The 22,819-nt window shown below is 44.4% G+C and overlaps 1 protein-coding gene across 1 annotated transcript in view; it reads left to right on the top strand.

The window, feature by feature from the left end:
* Nucleotides 1–18,521: 18,521 nt before the first annotated feature.
* kndc1 (kinase non-catalytic C-lobe domain containing 1) overlaps nucleotides 18,522–22,819 on the top strand; it is a gene marked incomplete at its 5' end in the record, with an annotated part of 31,556 nt that continues 27,258 nt past the window's right edge. Inside the window, 2 exons of the mRNA XM_080017038.1 lie at nucleotides 18,522–18,599; nucleotides 21,013–21,211. Coding sequence (XP_079873164.1) covers nucleotides 18,522–18,599; nucleotides 21,013–21,211 — 277 coding nt within the window. The remainder of the gene's footprint in view (nucleotides 18,600–21,012; nucleotides 21,212–22,819) is intronic.

Raw genomic sequence — 22,819 nt, 5'->3', positions numbered from 1 at the left:
TTTCACTGTACAGAAATATGAGGTCTTTGTCACGGGGATCTACACACGAGACAATCTCTTCTTTTCAGAAGATGTTGTCAGATGTGTCACGTCGCACCATCAGATGTTAATGAGGGTCTGTTTGCCACACCACGATACTACCAATATCTATCTATATCTATCTATCTATCTTGTTTATATATATTAATATATATAAACAAGAGAAAATGGACGGTTGTGTGTATGAATATGAGCGCTCAAAAACAAACGCTGCAACGTCATTTTTCTACTCTTTAAACGGGAAGGTGTCGGCCTCTCGCGGTGTACCTCCAGTACGGCGGGGAACTAGCGGCATCCATGTTTTTGAAAAAACGAAAACCAGCAATTTTAAAAACGCTACTATCAACTGTGAATACGTACTAGAGTTTTTCTAATTAAATATACAAAGACGTCATAGCTTTCCGGAGATACGTGGATGCTGGTAATTTGTGGAAAAACTCAAAGCGACCGAAAAACCAGAAATGTCTTCTTCCAGGTTGATGTTGATCGTGATGTCCTTATGATGTCTGTCTCTCTTTTCCAGAGAAGTAAATAACAACAAGAAGTAGAGTTGGTTGCGATGCACACCTGGGGGTTATTTCACCAAGCTTGCTCAGAAGGGGCGACCCTGACCTGAGAGAACGCTTCCTGCGTAAAAAAAGGAAAAAAAAAAAAAAAAAAAAGGTGGACGATTGAATGTGGATGAGTAGGGGAACGCGGAGGGTTGTAGTTGATTAGGGCAGATAACAACAAACAAAAAAAAAAACCATAAATATTATTTCCTGTCATGAGAAAAATGAGCTCGTAATGGATTACGTAAGAATGCAAACACGTCATTTGGGATTAAAAAGGTAACGAGGTCACAATGATAAGTCAGGCTGGGGGCGCTGAACAGAATCTCCTGTGCGTAATTCTTAATACTTCTGCTGCATTAACATATTTATTTCATTGTGCCACCATTTTGAATAAGCGAATCCATTTTTTTAAGTGACATGGGCTTTGGGGGTATAACCTCACAGATTATCTGTGCATTGGTGCTCTGGGTGCTAATATCGTCACCTATATCAGTGGTGTCACTACAGCTACGTTGCACGATCGCTGTGATGTGACCCCCGGTTCCACTCCGTTTCGCCTCTGTTTGCCATGGATTCCCGTAGCGCAGTCAGCCTGCCGTGCGACACAGAAGGGGGTAAAAGGAAGTGATTTTCCCGGGCAAGACAACAAGCAGGGAAGACAATTGCAGTTGAAAGTTTGATCTGAACAAATTGTGAGTCATCAAAGAAAAAGGGCGTGACACCAGACTGCCGCTCCCGACTGATTCGCATAGCTCTACTGACAGGAAAAGACCTAATAGTGGGCAGAGAACACATAATAACAAAGCCCGGAATCTCAGGGCCCTTCTCCGCCGTCTCCATCACGACCTGTCTGGTTCCAATGGGATAATGATGAAGAACGGCATTTTCAGCCCACTCAGCTCCCATCGCGGTTGTCCGTCCTTTCCCTGTGTTGCTATGACAACCGCTGTGAATAAGTGCTTAATCAAAGAGGACACATACAGTAAATGTCATCCCAAACAAAATTCGAAGATCGAAATTCTCACAAAAATGCGGATTTCGGCGTCGGCGCCAATGTCAGTGAGGTGTCAGGTAGAGATGGATCAGACCCACCTGAACCTCAAACGTTTTAAACCGTTTTTTATGTCAATTATATCGTAGATCAGGTGCAATTCTGTAACATCTTTGTCTTTGAACCTGAAACTACGGTCGGACCCTCATGATCACAAGTCTTTGGCTATTGATTAAGTTCCACACAGATAATTGCGATTTTGTCATCTTTGTTCATTTTATGCCACTATCATGGTGTACGCCTAAAATAGTGTAATAATACACATCCAGGGAGTGGTATTTATTGACATTGAACACTAGGAAAAAAAAGGCGAGGCGGTTCATTTTCTTCGACAAACTAATGGAAATGCAAGTGAATCACATTCTATTTGTAGCAACATTTTGAACATTGGCACAAAATTTCCTTTACATCTCAATTGAAATATGATTGTGAAACCAAACAATTTTTATAAATGTTTGCTACAAGGAAATTATGGATCAATTGTGACAGCTCTACATTAATCCTCATTGCTATTTAATATCATTTGCAACAATTTTTTTTATCATCAACAGCTCAAATCAGTAAGAATATCACCAAAAAAACACAAACCAGTTCTAAAAGTGAATCTGAATCTATTCTATCTATTCAGTATTTATTTGAAAAGTTTTATATCGAGACATGCACATATTAACAGGCATAGGCCAAATAATATAATATATAATTATTTTCTTTATACATTTCTACATGTGTGATACATGCTTCCATTGTATGATTCTGAAGTTGAAAGTTGTGAGCGAAACTGTTGGCCCGGCGTCACGTCACGACCCCCAACCGGCCGAGGAGGAAAGCGCAAAGCAGCAGGTTTTTCGACTGAGATGTTCAGGCCCGAGGCGGAAATAAGTCACGCAAGCGAGTTTCCTGAAATACCCCCCAGGAGAACTAATTATATGTCATTACAGTATATGCTGCTATGTTTCTTTCTACACTGTGTAACAGGTCTCCACAGCGAGTTTTATCGCCAAACTATAGTGTGCCATTATTCTCTTCCGCTCAAACCATGTGTGCTACTAGACATTGTAAATCAATATTTGATGAAGTGTCAATCATTCCTGTGTGAAGAATCTATATTTGTAAAAATAGACGCACTGCGATGGTTTTAGGATCAAATTAAGTGTAATTATGAGTGTGAGAGAAACAACAGTGATCCGCTTCGATACACCCGGAAAACCTGCGACTGAACATCTTTTTTTTTTTCCTCTTCCTGTTTTGTTTTTTTTCTCTTTTTCTATTTCATTTACAAATAGTAAGAACTCAAGGCAACCCAACCTAAAAAAAAAAAAAAAAAAAAAACATCTCGCCAAACGTCTCAATTGCATATTCATATATAAAAAATAAAAAAAAAACAAAGTGTGCATGCCTTGTTGTACGTGGCGACTATGTTCTATGTTTCCAGTGTAAATCAATGCCCCACTCATATACATACACATCAATCTATAACTTTTAATGCTAATTTATATCCAACCTTTTCAGTTTACAGTTTTTCAAATTTCTCCCCTGACCTTTCCGTCTAATCTGCTCTAATCTCCTACCCCCGTGCTATACCTTCCGCTAATATGGTTCCAGCTTCTTCCTTTTCAAGCCAACCCTGCTCCCCAACGCCCCAAAAGGCGGCGTGGAGGCTCCCTCTCGACGACAGCTCGGGCAAAACAAGTCGAGTCCGAGGCTAAATTATGGATCGGTCAGTCGTCGCCATGAAGGTCACAATCGCTTTGAGGGATTGCCACTTAGGAGGGAACGTAACAGGGCGTCTGCTTTGATTTAGAACGCCGGCGTTCGCCCGACGCGGGGCGATCCAGAGCGTGACGCTCCACAACAAACAGGTAATTCACTTGCGGGGGGCAAAGTGCTCGAAAAACGTTCACCCATACGTCCAGCGTGCTCAATTTAATTTCATTTTATTGAACGCATTTAACACAAACTCTGCCCTAGCCAAACTCGGTTGGCATGCACACACCATCGGCTCATCCATTTTATGCACACGTTGTATATAGAATCAATTGATTCATTATTTTTTAACGAGATTAAAGATATTCAAGAAATAAATAAAATCGATATGTAAACAAAATTGTATTGAAAAAAAAAAAGAAACTGACCTCTCAATGTTTATGCTCAGTATCTGAGTTTAGATATGTCCTTTTTTTTTTCTAATGCATTTTCTGTCATTCCCATTGATTTTTTTCATAAAGTTTGCTGACTCGCCATGTGTTGTGAGACTTCTCCTGTCCTCCCAGAAATAGAAATGCACTACCCATAATGATGCTTGGCCTGCCAGACTTTGCCATTTGTTACGTATTACATAATCGTGTGTTCAGACGGAAATATTTGAATTAAAAAAAGTTATTTCTACAGACCGAAAGCTGAAATATAAATGTGATCTATCTGTTTTTGGTTTTCTTGTTTCTTGTTTGAAAAGCAGAACCTCCGGTCGATGCCCGAATCTGAACCGTGAATAGTCCGGTGCGTCCCTGGTATTAATGTATTTAAGTAGGGTTAAACCAAATATGCAAATATAGGTTACTACCATTATATATTTAACTGAAAACATTATTGCTTTGGCATAGTTTACGTATTTTACGAAATTCCGCTCGATATTTTTAGGCAATTTGAGACCAAATGATTTTAACACAAAGAGAGTGAAGGCCGACCTTGCACTGCTCAACATGACAAGTATTTAAGTGCATTTCACTCTAATGCGTTTACTGAACAATGAACAAAAGGCCGATTTAGCTGACAATCAAAGTCACGCACAGTTCCCGCGGTTTGACAAAAAAATAAGGCTTCCGGCGACGGGTTGCTAAGCAACTGACTGCTCACGAGACAGTCAAAGGGTGACATGAAGTTGTAGTTGTATTTTCCCCAAAGTGTGCGGATGATTAGCAAATGTATCCCTTTCACTTACCAAAATGTTGTCTTTGTTCAGATTTCTGGAAACCAGAGTAGGCATTAGAGGGAACGTTTATACTCATTATTTCCACCATGAGAGACTCTTTGGGCACCTGGGTCATCCCCAGGTGGGGATGCTGCTAGGAAGTGACGCGAATGGTACGGCGGTCAGAGTTGGCAGAACGGTATCCTTTTGGACGAGGCGGCGCACAAATGTCGAAAACATTGGCGAGCCGAAATTCTAAAAGAAAGCACACACATCGGGACTATTCAAAATCCTTTTCATTATTTCAATAGAGGAACTACAGCTATAAGTCAAAGTAAGGGCAAGACAACGGCCAAATTGGCATGACATTTAGATAACACTTTATTGATCCCGAGGGGGAAATTCAGGATAGAAAATCACAGTCTACGGTCGACCTACGGTACGTTTGTTATGTGACCTTGACTACCAACGGCCAGCGATCCTGGGGTTTTAATGATTGGAAAGGGACGTGGAACAGCGTCGCAAGTTACAAAAACGTTGCATTCGCATACTTGGCTCAACTCAATTAACTCCAGGTTCATTTCTCCGTGTGCAATGTGCCATGGGCGTGTGGGAGCAGCCTGAGCTTTCGGTCACCGTGGGGCGGCGTGTTTCGAAAACATAGCGGACAAAAGCTTTCCGTCCTCTGGTGTGAGCTGAACAGCTGAACATGTTCCTCCTGCACGGCCCTCTCTGAGCTCGCTGCCTTTGGTACCGTGACTAAACCCAGGGCCGCTTTCCACCTTTTTTTTTTCTACAGCGGCCCAGACTCCCAATAAAATTTCCTTTTTTCACATCTTTTTTTTTTTTTTTTTTGCGGTTAATGTGTTTTACGCGTGTGCCAACATTTGCCTCGGCGTAGCGGAAGAGGGGGGAATTGCTTTGATGAGGCCCGCGGAGGGACCAACTCGGCGACTGTTTAATGTGGTTCGCCCTTGAGCGAGGCGGAGCGGGAGAGTCGCGGCAGATCACTGCACTGGAAGTGGAAGCACACAGAACGGCACGGATCGCACTCGGCGGTTCGTCTCCGCAGATGGCGCGGCCCCGCGTAACGGTGGATGATATTCCAATTCAGGGGGAGGACGGGAGATGGTCAGAAACTGGTCGCGGCATCGGCCGTGGGAGGACGGAGACGACTCGGGACCAATAAGACGCGGCTGCAGCCCAGGAGAAGCTCCTGATGTCCAGCCTCTGGCCCCGCCCCAAATATCCGCCCCCGGCATGCACGTGTTATGTGGCGTTAGGGGAGGTTCGTTTTCGAGGTATGGCATTAAAAAGGGTTACGTTTGGGTATCAGGTTAGAAATGATAACCCCAAGGTATGGATTTAGTGTCACTCAGGACAGAGGAGGATCTGAAAGACGTACTGTAATTGCGTGGATTAATGACATTCTGAAGTGGAAATAAATGCATGACCATGGCCACTTATTCCGGAACACACAGAACACCACAATTTCACTGTCAACAAGACCAAATATGAACGGGAGAGAACGAGAAGCGATAACGGGTTCTGCCTGCGCCGCACGTGGCAATGAGGTAGCCGTAATTGGCAAAGATGGATAAACGAAAAGATGGGGATTTTTGAGAAAGAGTTTGATTGGAAGCGCGAGGTCACCGCAGTGATGGTCAACTTGTTTTCGCTCGAGCCCCTTTTCGAAGGGTGGAAGAAAAAGAAAAAAGATTTAAGAGTCATTTCTGGTCCGTTTCCCCTGCATTCTTCCTGCGCTATGTTTATTTCCTCTGACAGCAGTGACGGGGATTGAGACGTCCTGAGGACCCACCGCTGGGAAAGAATTCAAATGATACCAAGCTTGACTTGCACCGTGTCCATATTTGCGTTTGTGTGTTTGTTTGCATTCGTGTGTGTGTGTGTGTGTGTGTGTGTGTGTCTGCATCATGCGTGTGCCTCACCCCATGTGCACGGTGATGCATGTGTGTGGTGCTTTGTCTGCGGGTGTGTGTGTATGTGTGTGTGTGCGCGCGCACGTGCGTGTGTGTGTCTGTGTGTGTCGAACGGAACCAGGCAGTGGTCTCTTCTGTGCATCACAAATCACGCCCAGGGTTGACAGGCCATGAAATGCCTGAGCACATTTGATATGTAGCTGGATCTTTTTTTCTTTTTTTTTTTTTATGTTTTATTTTCTTACACAAGGCCACACATACATGGCGCTCATCCTCCAATCCCCCCGCCCCTCTCCCCTCGCCTCCCTTCACCCCAGGGGGATTAAACGTCTGACTGGGAGCAATGGACAAAATGCCATGTGGCTTCCCGCCGTGGGATAAGAAGCGAAATAAAAATCGGAAAGAAACATACAGAACACGAGGATCGTTGGGTGCTCTGAGTGGTGGGCTGACTCACGGCCGGCTAACCCCATAATTTCCTCACCAGACCGGGATCCAGTCTGCTTGACACAGGGGTGGGCGAGCACGCGACTCTGTGGATTTTGCGTGCTAATGCGCTTTCTGCGGCAGACGGGGTCGCGATGCTGATTAAGTGCATAATGAGCGAGAGGGTATGAGGCTTTAATTGTACCGGGTGTTTTCTGAGCCAGTGAATCGCTTCCTGGAGCCAGCGCTGCCATCTTTAACTCGCTGTGGTGGGGAACGGCATTTTCCCCGCTTGCTTGGCCGACTGAAGGACACTGAAGGATGCCCGACTGCTATTTATGGAAGAAAGTGGTCCGGGGTGCCATCTGCTCCATTAAAGATGTATCTGGTGGGGTTTTTTTGAATAGAAGTTTATACTGTGTGTTTATTATGCAATTAGGCAGTCGGAATCTCGTTGTTAGAATAAACAGATTGCTGTGTCTGTGTGTGTGTGTGTGTGTGTGTGTGTGTGTGTGTGTGTGTGTTTGTGTGTGTGTGTGTGTGTGTGTGTGTGCGTGCGTGCGCGCGCACGTGTCAATGTGTCCCTTTGATGTTTTAATCCTGTGACCAGCTATATTTACCGTGGTCCTGTGCAGGAAGCTCAAACTTCATTACAGCATGGCTTCCGCCCCGTGCGAGAAGGCAACACATAATATGATGTGATTGGTGGAATGATTTATATATATATATATATATATATTTTATTTTATTTTATTTTTTTTCCAGTCTCTATTTTGACAAATCTCTTTTCACTTGTGGAAAAACACTTTTTTTTTCCGTCTCCTCGCTAACAGACAGCGGCTTCATTTCCAGAGTGCATATTAATCTGACAACATCGGCCGTGGCAGGCGATTATGTGTGTTTGATTCAACCGTGTGCACTTCATCGTGTCTTGTGCATTGGCACGCTGTCCTGGATTCCACATCTGACAGACACCCGGGCCACTCGCGTCTTTCCCTTCGCCTTTCCCCTCTCCAACGCCGTCTTGTTTTGCGTCATGGCTCGCTCTCTCTCTCTCTCTCTCTCTCTCTCTCTCTCTCTCTCTCCCCCTGGCGGCGTAACAATGCCTACGCCGTGATCCTCCGATAGAAGGCTGTGATTGCCATGCTAATGTCACGTCCTTGACTTAAATACCGCCACCAAGGCTCTCGGGGCGAGGGGGGAGAGAGAAAGAGAGGGCGAGGCTGGAGAGAGGGAAAGAGAGAGAGAGAGAGAGAGAGGGGGGGGGGGGGGGGGGGTGGGGGGGGGGTGGAGGTTTGGGACGCAGGGTGAACGGGATCAAAAGAAGAAAATTTGCCTGTCCGTCGCTGAAAGAAAGGGGAGAAGGGTTCTCACATATGATGATGATGACTGCAGGCCTGTCATCATCATCATCATCATCATCATCATCATCATCCTTAATGGCGGTGGCTCCGCCCTGAACACCTCACTGAAGTAAATAAAGAGTCCGGATTTCAGATGATAATATCTTCCGTTCAACGACGCTTCCTTTAAGAACCGCGGTCTGGACGGCTCTTCATGGGACCAAAGATGGTTCCATGGCGTCCCCCTGCTGTGGCATGTTGCTTTTCAGTCGTTTGTGCGTTGGTGCGTTGTTATATTTCGCGAAGTTGCCAAGATCTTGCTTTTGTGTGTTTGTGTATGTAAAAATTATGTGCGCGTGTGTATGTGGGCGCGTGCACACACTCTATACCTGCACGCATTTGTGGATGTGTGCACAGCTTGTGTGTGTGTGTGTGTGAGAGAGACTAATTGGGCACTTAAAACGATAGCACGTACACTGTTTGTGTTGAATTGTGCTAATTACATCTTATTTCTGATGTCGACGCTGCTAATGCCGCTGATGAGGATGATGCGCCGTTGCGAGCTGTTTAGTCTGCTGCCGGGATTCGCCGTGCGAGCTTCACTTCGGTTGTTTGCCCGCCAGGCAGAGGAAGGGGATGTACAGCAGGCAGCACACGGGGGGCCCCAGACATGGGAAAATAATAACAGCTTTTTGGTGGTTTAGATGTCTTTGCTGTGCCTCACCCCAGAATTTCCTTCCACGCTGTCGCTATCTTCCTGCTCCCTTAGGTAGACCTCAGAAAAGCACCCGCCCCCCGCCCCCCTTTTTGCACATACAGGAGTAACGAACAAAAGACGTTCACATACGGAAACTATTTTACCAAGCTCAAATCCATTCCGCTATTTTTCTGCAGCTTACTGTCAGCGCGCCCCGCGAACCGCACCTGTGCAAGTCTGCCGAAGAGTTGACAATGTAGGCTCGCGTCGCCGGCGGAGTGACAGGTCTGAATATTCCTTTAAATTTGTGGTTTTCCGACGCGGCCGTGTTTTTTTTTCTCACCCCCCCCCCCCCCGCGCCGTTGAATTACTTTATGTATTAATCCCTCCGTGCGTACTGCGGAACATGCCCACGACCGAATCACCCGCCGTGCGCGCGAGCGGGGTCTTCGGCGGTCGCCGACGGCTGCCGATCTTTGGCGCCGCTATCCGTTTGACGGCCCTCGCTCCCGTGATGCTCTCCCTCCCGCTCGGGCGCGCTCTGCTATTTATATTTTGCGACGTGCGATGCGACTGGAAGGGAGCAAAGAATTGTGTCTCACGGCGCAACTTCCCGTGGATCATGAGGATCGAGGAGGCTACTCCTGCTGTCTGTGAACCGGGCGGTTGGAGGCACAACAGACCATCCATGGCTAGACTCCATGGCTTGGCTACACCATGCTCCCCCCCTCCCCTATGTCTCCCTTAGTTCCTCTCCCCTTGGCGCTGAGCCGGAGACACCGCGGTGTCCGGGAGAATGGAGGGCTTTCCAGGAAATTCTGCTTCTCTTTTTGAGGAGACAGCGTGTAATTCTCCACCGCCGCAGGCCGCACAGGCTCTGTGGGTCGCAGCGACTAAGAGTGAGGGCACATGAAGCGATGGCCTCGGACGGTCCCTCGAGCGCCAACCCACGGTAACGACTCTCTCTTTTGCTCCTCGGCGACAAGGGCCGACCCCATCCCAGGTGAGCTGAACAAAGTGCGGGGAAGTCCTGATTCATCCCGCCAATACAGCCCCGTAGGAGACGGTCAAAATGTTGGCGCAAAAGCAAGTTAACATGCGTTAAAGTACAATCTAGATCTAGTCTAATTCGGCTTTTTCACCGTCTAAAACTCACGATAAACACGTTCTGTTAAACGAGGCGCCGCCACCCATTTTATTCATGAGTTGTTTTTATGCTTGTCCGTGGAGCTGCAAATGCGGCGGCTGCTGGCCAATGGCATACCACGTAGACGAGGGATGGAAAATCGAGCGCTTCCGAAAGGCGGTGGTATTTGTATCCACTTCACCCTTGTCCACCTTGTGTCAGTGGCCGGTCTCTCACTCCAACTTACAACTCACTATCGAGAATCAATCCACGACCAAGGGCCATAGGGCTCAGGGGGCGGGTTTGGACGTGGGGGGAGGAGACCTCATTGCGCTGGTACTCTATTCTATTTTCTCTAAAATGAGCGTCCATGCCTCAGTGTGTTAAGCTGCAAACGATCACATGCATGAAACGCATGAACAACAACAGCAAATGGCGTTTTTTTTTTTGGTCAGACCGTACACCGTGGAAACGATTGCGGGTCGTGAGGAGATTCGGGAGGTCTTCAGCTGTCGAGGACGAGGGCAAAAAGGCCCTAAAAAGGAGGTTTGTTACGTGACGTACAAAGAACTGAACATGTGTTTTCGCTGTTCATCCCAACTTTAAGTCCGCGCGCCTACCTGGAGTCTGATGTCGTTCCTACTTTCAGCCCCTTTTTAGTCTGACATTTTTTTAAATGTTTTCTCAGTAAAGGGCTGCGGTGCAGACAGGCCACGGCTTTGTTGGCTTGTTGTCGCGGAGGGAGACTTGCGGCCGAGGTCAGGAAGTCATTTTGTGATCGCGGGAGATACTGAGAGATATCAAAATACCAATTATTTCAACTTCACAAGCACTGGTGTGCGTATGACACACTCCATTAAAAAACGCAAACATAAAACAAATTAGACTAATTACTCCCTAGAAGGGAATAAACCCGTGCAACTCATGGACTGAGACGCTCTGTTTAGAGAGAATTACTCTTTTAAGGAGAAGACCTGAATAATATCTGGATGGAAAAAAAAGTATGCCCTGTGTGTGCACCTGGAGCCACGGTTCAGGAAAGTCATACTTTGTCCAAAGTTAATGTCTGACACATTGGCAACCGACCCTTCTCATTCGTGTCTCCGGATGAAATCAAAGGCGACAGTCTTATTTCTCTTCGGCTTTTGTGAAATTCTCTCAGATGCATTGAACTTCCCAACGCCACAGGAATGACAAATGTGAATTCTGACTGAGCGGTATTCCCCACAGCACAAGGATATCTACTCACAGCTTTCCCCCCGGAGTCTGACAGAGATGGAATCCTTTCCGAAAATCTATTACCATTGACAGAACGTTTATTAAAGACAGACAATGACAGCTGATGATGCATGTAACCTGTCTTGGCTTTTACTGACTAGAAAAAAAAATGAAAATAAAAATGGCAAAAAATCAAACAGGTTTAAACAGCATGGTCTCGGTTTGGAGATTCAATTATCTGAGCTTTGCTGCCTGTACAAAGCCGCCATCTAGTGGTCAACACATCTAGAGTCGCTTGATTTATTGGAAGAAAAAGAGAATTGGGCGACTTTAAATACCGTCGTGCTCAGCATCTGCGGCAAACGTACACAGTCTGGTGAGGAGATGGGGCGCGGCACCCATTAGGGGGGAAAAAAAAAAAAACGGGATTCCTGAGATTGCTGACGAATTAACATTTAGAGCCGCGTAGCAATCCAACTGGAGATCGATGGATCAGTTGAGTCGAACCTGCAGCCGAAGTCATACAAGACAAGATCAAGATCTAAATACGACCGCTTTCAATTCTGATGTGTGGCACAGCATTGAGTTCCTTCAGCCCCACTCCCCTCCCCGTATAAAGGACGCCGTGGACGTTGACCGAATGTTGAAGTGTCGACATTTACTGAGGTGTGAAGACGGCGCCAGACTGCCCCGGCACAAAATATCGTCTTGGCCATGTGTTGCACGGACGGCGGGGCAAAGCTCCAAGCGCCCTAAATTACCTCTTGCTTGTGCTTCGTGGCCGGCCTGACCTGTTCAACAGATTTTTATAAAGTGAAAGATTACCTAGCTGCATTAATTAAAGTGTGCTCCTCTCTCTCTCTCTCTCTCTCTCCTCCTTGCTCATCCCTCGTCCTGTGCTCGCTGTCCCTCTCTCCTCGGATACAAGCGCATAAATGTGTTGCACGTCCACGGGGAGAAGGCCACAAAGCGACTTGTTTTTCCCCGCTGCGACATATTAAGTCTCGCCGTGTATTCTGCCGCCTCTTGTTGCACTGATTATTCTGGTACATTGTTTTTTCTGCAAGGCCTGATGAATATGCAGCGTATTCTCCTGGCTGTTTTTTCTGTGTTTTTTTTGGGGGGGGGTGGGTTGTGCCTGAGTGACTCTCAAAATCATGCGCAAAAAGCTTGCATCACCATCATCTCACAGACACACACACACACACACACACACACACACGTACGCTGTACAGAAAAGGGGATCTCTGCAGTGACACATTAGAATTGCAATGTATTCAGTGCCCAACCATGCAGACAACATGAGGAATATAGTACATTGGCAAACTGTGTATATATTTCCAGTATACTCTATGTCAATGTTGATGTCTAAACAAATCATAACGTCAACAACAAGAGCTTATCCCCAAATATAGATGTAGATAGATGCAGAATTACTGAAACCCAATTCATTGTACACGTGAGTCTTTCATCCCCATTAATGACCATGCTCTGCCCACAGAAAGCAGGCCGGCCCAAATCGGATTTGAACATTTAAAAGCAAGAATATGTGTGTGTGTGTTTGAGTGGTTTAGATTATGTGTGTGTGTGCGTGTGTGCATGCTGGTTTGCGTCGGCCCGTGAACATGCACGTGGTCTATCCCGATGTAGTTCATTTCATATCTGGATAACGATATACTGTATACCACGATATAGCACGTTTTCTGTATATATATTAATAAATAATTTACACTAAAAAAGAAAAACACATGGTAAAGCCTCTGACGCGGTGCAGCACGGGAAAACGCTTGTCGGGGCTCTCAAATTCACAGAAGAGGCAAAATAAGTGACATACTGAATCTAAAAATCCCACTTATTTGCAAAATTCAAGACTTCAAGAACTGTAATTCACTGAAACCTAAAACACAATCAGCAAAAGGAAAGCTGCTTGGGTTGCCGTAAAGCAATTCTGCCACTGATTTGCGACATTGCGATAGAAACAGTATAAAAATATATACAATAGTAATTTTTCTATTGGTTTATGATATACTGTAATCGCCAAATCACACAGCACTAGCTGATTTCATTTTTAAGGTGGAACCATGGAAGACATTGGGTTGTCTTATTCATCACAACTGCAAAACACGTCACACAAGGCAGCTTCTGCTGAACTCTGCTCAGCCCTACACGGACGAGTCCATGGACGCGGATGCAGGACAGAGCTGTGGTGACCGGCTGGAGTCTTTAATCACCTTGAACTGGTCCTGATGCTGACCACATCTCTACTGGAGGCGTTTACCTATGACACCATGCACCAGCACAACCGACTCCCATGCTGTCTAGTTAAGCATAGCATATTATATGTTTAAGGACATCTCATATAATAATGTTAATAATGTAATGTTGCCCACTCGGGTTTTTCCTTTCCTGTGTGTGGGTTAAGACCAGGGGATGCCATTGATTTCTATGTGAAATGTGGAAGCCCTTTTGAAGCCCTTTGAGACTGTACTGTGATTAAGAGCTGTATAAATAAACTTGGCTTGAATTGACTCAGAGTCGAGGGGAAAGCGAATCATATAATTTTCTCGAAACGGACCCTCAAGTTTCAGGGTTTGAAAATGACATGATTGGCTCTACATGCAACAAAACGTATTCCAGATATTTCCATGAATCACTCTCCTACAGGAAAAAGAAAAATGTAATAATAATAATTATAATAATTATAATAATGACAATAATCATAATAAATATAGGTGCAGGCAGCAATAACCGGGGTCAACTTTAGTCATTTTAGTTACGTATTACAGGTTTCCAAGGTTCCTGAATCTGGAGCAAGGGACACTCTCCTACGGCTTCACAGTTTAGAGTCTCCAAACTGTGAATCAACCTGATGAAATGAACCTCTTAAAGCTGACAGATATGGCAAATTAACATTTATATTGAAAGTTTTCTCATTAGTGTTTTTTTTTCACAGTATTTTTCTTTTGTACTTTTTTTTTTAATATTGTGACCTTGACGAGTGGATTTTTGGACAATTCCTTCTTTATTGTCTTAGACTCTGGGCTATTTTTCGGCATCTGAAACAATAGCAAAAACAAACTTTGTAATTCATTTGCACAACAATAAAAATAACTACATGTTATTTCCTAAACATAATATAGAAATGTTAGTTTTAATTAGTACTTCATTGTATTTTCTCTGATAATAATCTAAAATTGGAAAAGTTTAAGAGATTACTTGTCTATATTGTAATGCAGACAACATTTATGGAACTTTATCATTAATTTGGTATTAGAATTATTATCGAAGAACTTGTTAATACTGAACACTTTCTGCCTTTTTATTGAAGTTTGCTACGTTTAGTTGTAGAAAACTGTTTATTTAAAACCACCAGTTTTTAAATTTAAGTCATGGTAGGTGAAGTTGCGTCTCGTGCGCCTCAATTGTGACTTATTTACGCAGGTTTATGTATTTATGAAGGTTTACAATAGTTGTCAAACTTAAATTATTTTAGTGGTGACCTCTCTCATGAATCACATTTGGATTACATTTTCAATACGTTTCGTTACCATGAAATATGAAAAACATTTTTGTATTTCTGTGAGTAATTACCATTGCACGGGTTCTATTTTCTGCTGAATACTTCTTCTGGATCCTGAACACAACAATTACTTGCACATGGTCACAAGTTTTTGTGGACTACACAGTGAAATTCTCCGAAAGTGAATGACCACCCAGAGAGGAGGCTTGGACTTATAAAATGTCGGTTCATGATGTCACAAACGCCTCGCTCCACAAACTAATCAAGGTATGCCAACGTTCTTCAACTTCTGGTAAATTCTTGCAAATGCCAAGAAACTAAATAATAGATATAGCTGCATGCAGCAATACACGGGGTCCAGGTTATTCGTGTTAGTTACAAATGACAATTTTCAGAGTTCACCATGAAACGCAGCATCGCTTCCAACTAAGACCAATTAAAAATATCCAAATTCACATGGAAAGCAGGGTGGACGTTCTGCCCACTCCTTCTTTATGGTCTGAGGACTTCCGGCTTCTCCTCAGCAGCTGGAACACAAAAACAAGCAAAAAATAAAAACATTTTAATACTCAACAAAATCATCTCTTGTAATGAAATAAAAATCTGGTGGGAAACAACATAAATTACAGTTATCCGAGTTCAACTGAATGCACCGTTACTTCCGATTTTTCCGAGTTTCATGAATCCACCATCACTTCCAAGTTTTAATTTACAGGACTTCTACTCTGTGAGGTAAGTGATGGAGGTAAGTCAAGGTAAGTTTCATTTAGGAGGATTTAAATGTATATTTAATAAAACACAGACAATTGGTTATATTATGTAATTATAGAACCCAGAATCGCGATTGTGGCTCCGCCCCTTGCGGCCGCCTGCGCGAGCACCTCGTGTCGGTTACGCACATTTTAGTATTTTTAGTTTTTTTTAGAGCTTTTAGAGCTTTTAGAGCTTTTAGAGCTTTTGAGCTTATTGCGCATAATCACCATGTGTCATGACATTTCACTGCATATATGTATGACCGTATGTATATGTATGTGACAAATAACCTCTTGAACTTGAACTTCAACTTGAACTATTTGGGAGCGCTTTCAACCGGGGAGCCGTGTGCCCGCTCCGCGTCTTCTACAGAGAACGAGTCCACTAGTTAATCGATTCAGCGATTGTCGTGTTCAAGACACTTTTAGCCCAAAAAAATGGCAAGGAGAATAATAATAATACAAATCCGAGCAATAAAAATAGGGTTCCAGCTCTGTGTGCTGGACCCCTAATAACAATATACAATATACAAGTGATTTACATTAATAGACAGTAAACATAAAAAAAACAGAAAACAGTCTCATCATTTCTCAATATCCTCCAGCTTTCCTGGCTTGTCTCCTGACCCAGTGTTGCTAAATATGTATTCCGATCATCCAAAAACATGTCGATTCCCTGATTCTGTGAATGACAAGAGAGAACAGCATGCTTGTATTGATGTTATGAGACAGGCCCACATAGACCCCTCTCAACACTATCAGATGACTCCAGACACACCAATGTCAAGCTCGTCTCTGCCAGTGCAGCCTCGTTGTAAATGATACTGTTTCCCCTGAAGGGCTGCGTGCAGTGTTTCCCCATGTTTGGAACTAATCCTTATGAAGATGAAATATCCGCTGAATATTTTTGTCGGTTGGTCACAGAGCAGTTCCGGGCTCGGATCAAAAAGACTGTGTTGTTCTCATGTAAAGAGTCTTTGTAGGGCGATGCCTGATCCTGTTAATAGCCCTGGCAGCTAATGTGGAAGTATTTCCATATTATCTCTACATACCAGAGCCCCTGGGCCGGCTCTAAATCTAATACTCCCGACACACCCGACTCCCCCACATCCCCTCGTTCAGTCTGGCCATCTAAATCACTCCTTTGGCGGCCGGGGGGCACTGCCAATATGAAAGCGTTCTCATTCCTCGCCATGACAGGCTGGCACTCAAACAAGTTTTACATCGTCACGACAACATAGTGCAAGACCCTGCTCATGTGGAATGGAGATTTAGGTTGGATCCGTGGCCATGGGTGCAAATTATATCTAGCTTGGAAACCTTGTAGCTATAAGTAACTGTGTTTACTTCAAGAACAGATAGGGCTTTGTACAGCAGTTCACAGATGACTGGGAACGGGAGTGAAGATCCCACATTCCTCCAACGCATAGTGCCAGCGAAGGCAGAGTAATCTGGTGGGATTCCTGCCAGGGTGGCTCATGGTGGTGGGAACTATGTTCTCTTTGATAGCAGCTGGTGGCAGGGCGAGCTAACTGGACCGCAAGTTGCCGCAGTTGGCTGGAAACCGGGTCGCCGTACAGCGACGCCGCACTATAGTGGGCTCCTGGCGCAGAATACGACGATCCAGATGCGGGATGTCTTCAAAGCCCTGGCGCGCTGCGTCGATGTCGGTCTTTTTTATAAGACCTACTTGTTCATAAAGGGAGAGAGCTGTGGCATCATGGAGAGAAGGAGGAACGGCAAGCAATGCTGTGATAAAAGTCAGGCCAAGGGATTCATGTGTACCTACAAGTGTCAGTTCCTTGGGTGAATAATAGTGAAATGCCCAGGGTATGCCCATCGGTATATACCACAGAGGAAAACACTGGCCGATATATTTGGTAATCGAATGGCATATGGAGGAGGGTTAAGGCTATGTGGGAAAAAAAATATCGCATCTAAATGAGTCGGAATTTTGAGGATAGAGACAAGAGACAAGAATTTAGAGTTTGGTTGAAGAATTCTGACTTGTACTCTGACTCTTCACTGTTTTCTGAAAATTCTGACTGTATCCTCAGAATTTTTACATCAAACTCAAAATTGTGACTTGTTTGCTCAGAATCCTGAGAAAACAAAAACAGAATTGTGAGGTGGAATATGAATTGAATCAGAATCGTAAGTCTGACATTATCCTCAGAATAATGAGATTAGACTCTGAACCAAAATAGTTGTTTTCTCTCGTGACAATATCTGTTTTGTTTTGCTCATTGCCCTTATCCGCTGCTGTACATGCTACTTCCTCAGGCTGTCTCCTAAAGTGATGTCTTAAACCCCCTCTCCACCTCACGCATGCTCTTGTAGCCACTAACTTCAATCTTCCCGTTCTGAGGGGAACAGTCTCCCCATGTGTGAGTCACTCGGCTTGGAGGAGGCGGACGTCGTGCTCGGAGCTGCAGCCAGACATGCCTTCACTCCGGAGGAGCCTTCCCTCGCCGCAGCTCGCCTCCTCCTCCTGAGGTGCGCTGCCCGTTGCCATGACGACGCTTGGCAAACTCCCAAGTCATGTTGTTTGCAATCGATTACCGACCACGGTGCTGACGCTGGTATGAGATGCTGGACGCGTTCTCGCGGCTCCCTCCTCCTCGGCGTGTTTCTGACTGTGGAGTCCAGCAGTGAGATGCTGCTGCTGCTGCTGCTGCTGCTGCTGCCGCTGCCGCTGCTGCTGCTGCATGGGACCAGGAGGAATAGTGGGGGGAAAAAGTGCCCAACCCCGTTTGTTCCTATCACTTTTCAGGGGTAAGTGGAAGTCTTTCTGTGCGGGATGCCGCGGTGAACTAATTGAGGAGCTGTACTAATGGGATGACGAGTGGATTCTGCAGAATAAAACAATTCAGACGCTGTGAGTCTTGGATGAAACTGGATGAAAACAATGGAGACATTCGCGAGTGATGCAGCAGTTAAATACTTCATGGGGAAAGATGAGGAGGAAAGAGAGGGGTGCTATGAACTGGAACTGGATCATCTGCCCCCACTCCTGGAAGATGAGGTAAGACGGACACTAAGGTTTATTTAGAAACATGTGCAGAATACTTTTAAATGACACCATTACAGCTACAATAAATTGTGTGAGCATGTCAACTAATATAATCAAAAATATTTTTTATTATGTGTTCATTACCCCCATCAGTCACAAAAGTATGATTTGCATAAGTTAATGACATTATATTATAAGTTTATGACATTATATCACAATAATATCGGCTGCTCAGTAGTTGTTACTGTTTGATTGAACGTTAACTCTGTGTGAACTGCCTTTGTTGTCAAAAAACGTACTTTGCAGCCATGAAAAGTTGAGTTGACTCCGATCAGAGTCAGTTTTTGGACCACTCAACACTTCATCCAAAGAGCATTTCAACAGTGCAACCACCAATCAATCCAGCAATTGAAGAGAGGGCTCTGCTGAGCAAATGCAAGTCAAACTTCAGCCCCCTACACTTCACGCTCAATTCTGCCTGTAGCCCTCTCTCCCTCTCTTCCACAGTTATCTCCTCTGCATTCCTGGGAGAGGGGGAGTCGATGCTCAGGAACCTTGGGGGTTGAGAGGCAAACTTATGTAGGACATCATATTTTACTTGAGGAGGAGCGAGCGAGAGAGAGCGAGAGAGAGAGACTCCCAAGCTGTTCTCAGGGGAAGCTTCCTATTTATGGGCCTGGTGCCGCAGCTTAAAGTGGCAGTTTTCTGCCCTGTAATTGTGCCTTAGCCTGCACTGTAGGTGTGCTTTGTTCACAATCTGCAGCAACCAAGCGCCAACCCGCAGAGAAACATCTGCTCAGTGCAGTCCACACAGCAGAGCAGCCCATATATATTGCAGCTTTTCTCATTCCCAAGTTAATGCGCTACTCGTGCTCGTGAGGTATACACCAAAAGACTTTACACATACACCAAAAGAAATATCACCATACATTGAAATACTTTTTTTTCCATCCCAGTTGTGCATACACTGTAGGATTTAGCTGGATGGTGACCACAGAGGATCCCAGTTCTTGGGATTCTGGTACATACTATAGGAACCGAGAGTTAAGATCATTATGAACCAACGTGATACTCTCAAGTATCAGACTAGTCTGGGACCGACCACACAAGTTCCTGAACAACTCCAATCAAACATGATAGGTACAAGGAGCTATAGGTAATCTCGTCCTTAAAATACCTATATTCTTGTCTTGTCCCTCAAGACAAGACATTTGCTTATAGGAAGAAACTCGAAAATGCTAACTCAAGTGCTTTGGTGTACAGTAGACATATGTGAGATAAGCCAATGCCATTTTATCTTGGATGGCTGCAGGCCATTAATACAGTAGCCTCCTGAAATCCTCCTTATCGGGGACATTTGTATCGCTTCATGAATCTGAGGAGGAAATAAAACCCATGCGATGGAATACGGCCGTTTAATGCTCTCACAGAGGGTGTTCTGTCTGAATCCCCCCGACCCCCCCAGTCCTACCCACATTCTGAAGTAAAATACCGCTTTTGTCTTCACTATACAAAGCCAAACAGAAGATCCCGTTATTGTCAGTGATGCAGCAATATGGAGATTTCCAACACGGAATCTGTGATATCACTCCGCTTGCCTGTTGAAAAAAACAAACCCGTGGCCATTTGGTAAGGCTGGGGTGCAGGTTTATGTGGGTGTGTTGAGTCATAGCGAAGCAGCTACAGGGTGTTAATGTGTGTAAGTGCGTGTGTGTGTGTGTGTGTGTGTGTGTGTGTGTGTGTGTGTGTGTGTGTGTGTGTGTGTGTGTGTGTGTGTGTGTGTGTGTGTGTGTGTGTGTGTGTGTGTGTGTGTGTGTGTGTGTGTGTTTGTGTGTGCACCCGGTATGTACGCAAACAATAGTACACACATACCACAATCATTTAACATTGTTTGAAATGTGTATGCACTTGTGTCTCTGTCAGTGGTGGAAATCTGAAAACATGCACGCTAATAGAAGTTAAACTACTTGTGACCTCATTAAAAGCACAAAATAGTCTTGTCTCAAAGTATTTATTACTTAAGTTCAACTGTTGATGTTTGATGCATTATCCATAGCAGCGTCCAATCAAAAGGGGAGCAGGAACAAAACATACATTTCTCTAAAAATAAAATGAATAAATTGATGCATAAACGAAGGCAATCCGTTCTTTATAAATGAACAACATTACAGATTAAGAGAAAAACACAGATGGAAATGAAGCAGCATACCAAAAATGTATATAAACTGTAGAACATGTGTGCTTGGTATGAGCATTTCCTCATGCACTACAAACCAAAGGGAAAAAAGCAGCAAAGTGGAGTACACAGTGTACTGGATACTTGAGTAAAAGTCAAATTGCAGACTTGAAGCAGAAAGTAATCGACTCTATTACAGTAACGTGAGTAGGAATTGGTCATCGGTTCCTTCCACCCCTGTGCCCGCAGGAGAACGTGTCCCTGGCTGACATCCTCTCCCTGCGGGACAGCTGTTTGTCCGAGGACGAGGTCTGGGCCGTGTGCGCCGAATGTGCCGTGGCCCTGCAGAGCATCGGGCCGTCCCACCTCTTCCACACCCTGTGCATCACCCCCGACACCCTGGCCTTCAACGCGCTCGGCAACGTGTGTTTCATGGAGCAGCTCAGCGGTGAGTCTATGGTCTAACTGTGTGTGTGTGTTTGTGTGTGTGTGTGTGTGTGTGTGTGTGTGTGTGTGTGTGTGTGTGTGTGTGTGTGTGTGTGTGTGTGTGTGTGTGTGTGTGTGTGTGTGTGTGTGTGTGTGTGTGTGTAAATGTTGTGTGTGTTGGCCAGGTCGCCTTTGCAAAACAGATCATGGATCTTAATGGGGCCACAACCTTGTTAAATAAAGGTTAAATTGATCAGTTGATCATTGGTAAGAAGAAAAAATGACGAGCCTCCATCACAGTGGTTCTCAACGTGGGGGTCCATCAAGAGCTTCCCCAGCAAAATGATTAATGTTGATGATGATTAGAATAGTTTGTTATCTCCCGAATTGGAGTATTGAGAGATGTGGGAGTTTGGATTAAATCATATGTTACCATAAAAATCTCAGATTCGGGTCCCAGAGACAAAATCTTATCAAAAGAGGGCTATGGCCTAATGCATATCAAATGTTCTTGAAATGAAAAAGGTTTAGAATCTGACTACAAATTTCACAATTATACCATCTCTACCCTGTCTTCTCCATCTTGTGAGACACTTTTCCATGGGGACAGTAGGCCCAACATGCTGCTCTGGCCATAGTACCGCAGATTAGAATTAGTACATATTCAATCAGTGCAAATAGTTTGTATGTGGAACAGAATGGATTCTGATTTCAACACCATTTTTCTTCCATATCTACTGTTGTGCAAATACAATGATATGAAAAACTCAGGGACGCATTCACAAATTGATTGCAAGGCTTTTGTGGCCTATAAACCGGCGCAAATAACAGAAAAAGCAAGCGTCTATATATCACAGAGCACCCGCAAACGGTGAAATGCACCCCTTACTGTGCTGGCACGCAAATAGCGTTTTGGTGCGCCAGTGCTATTTGCGCATATTTCAATCGGATTTTACGCATACATTTGGTGCAAAATTGGCCCCTTTCTATGCATATGGCTTGTTACAAAAAAAGTCCAATTTATGAACTCCGGGGCTAATGGCCACACCCAGTGGCAGTGATGCTGTGATGATGAGACCAAAATAAAAATGCAAAAAAAGGCAGCGCTGCGCAGTCGTCTTCAGAGAGCTGGTGCAACTAAAGCGCATTTATAACCTGTGTCACGCCCTGACTTTCCAGTGATCTGTAAATAATATTTTGACATTCTTCTTCTTCTTCTTCTTCTTCTTCTTCTTCTTCGTATTATTATTATTATTATTATTATTATTATTGTTATTATTATTACTGTCACGTCATCTGTAAGTAGCGGAACGCGTAGTAGTCCGTGGTGGTTTTCAAAACACACTCCAAAAGCAACTTGTTGAAACTTTCAATAGTTAACTGTACAAAAAATCCAATACAAACGTTGACAAAAAACGGTTCCATAATTCCTATTAAACTCCAAAGATATTAAAAAAAAATCAACTAAATGTGTTCAAAACTGGCATTGAACCACAGATGGCCTCGAACCTTTCCCGGAACTCAGTAGAGCTAAATCTATGAAATCAACTGTCATCATTTCTACATTGTAAAATTTTGTGAGAACTTTTGTTCGGTAAAAATGTAAATATATACACATTTTATTCACGCA

This window comes from Zeus faber (assembly GCF_960531495.2).
Source record: "Zeus faber genome assembly, chromosome: 16".
Taxonomy (NCBI): Eukaryota; Metazoa; Chordata; class Actinopteri; order Zeiformes; family Zeidae; genus Zeus; species Zeus faber.
The sequence above is the reverse complement of the archived record's forward strand: the minus strand, read 5'-3'. Positions and strand labels throughout refer to the sequence as shown.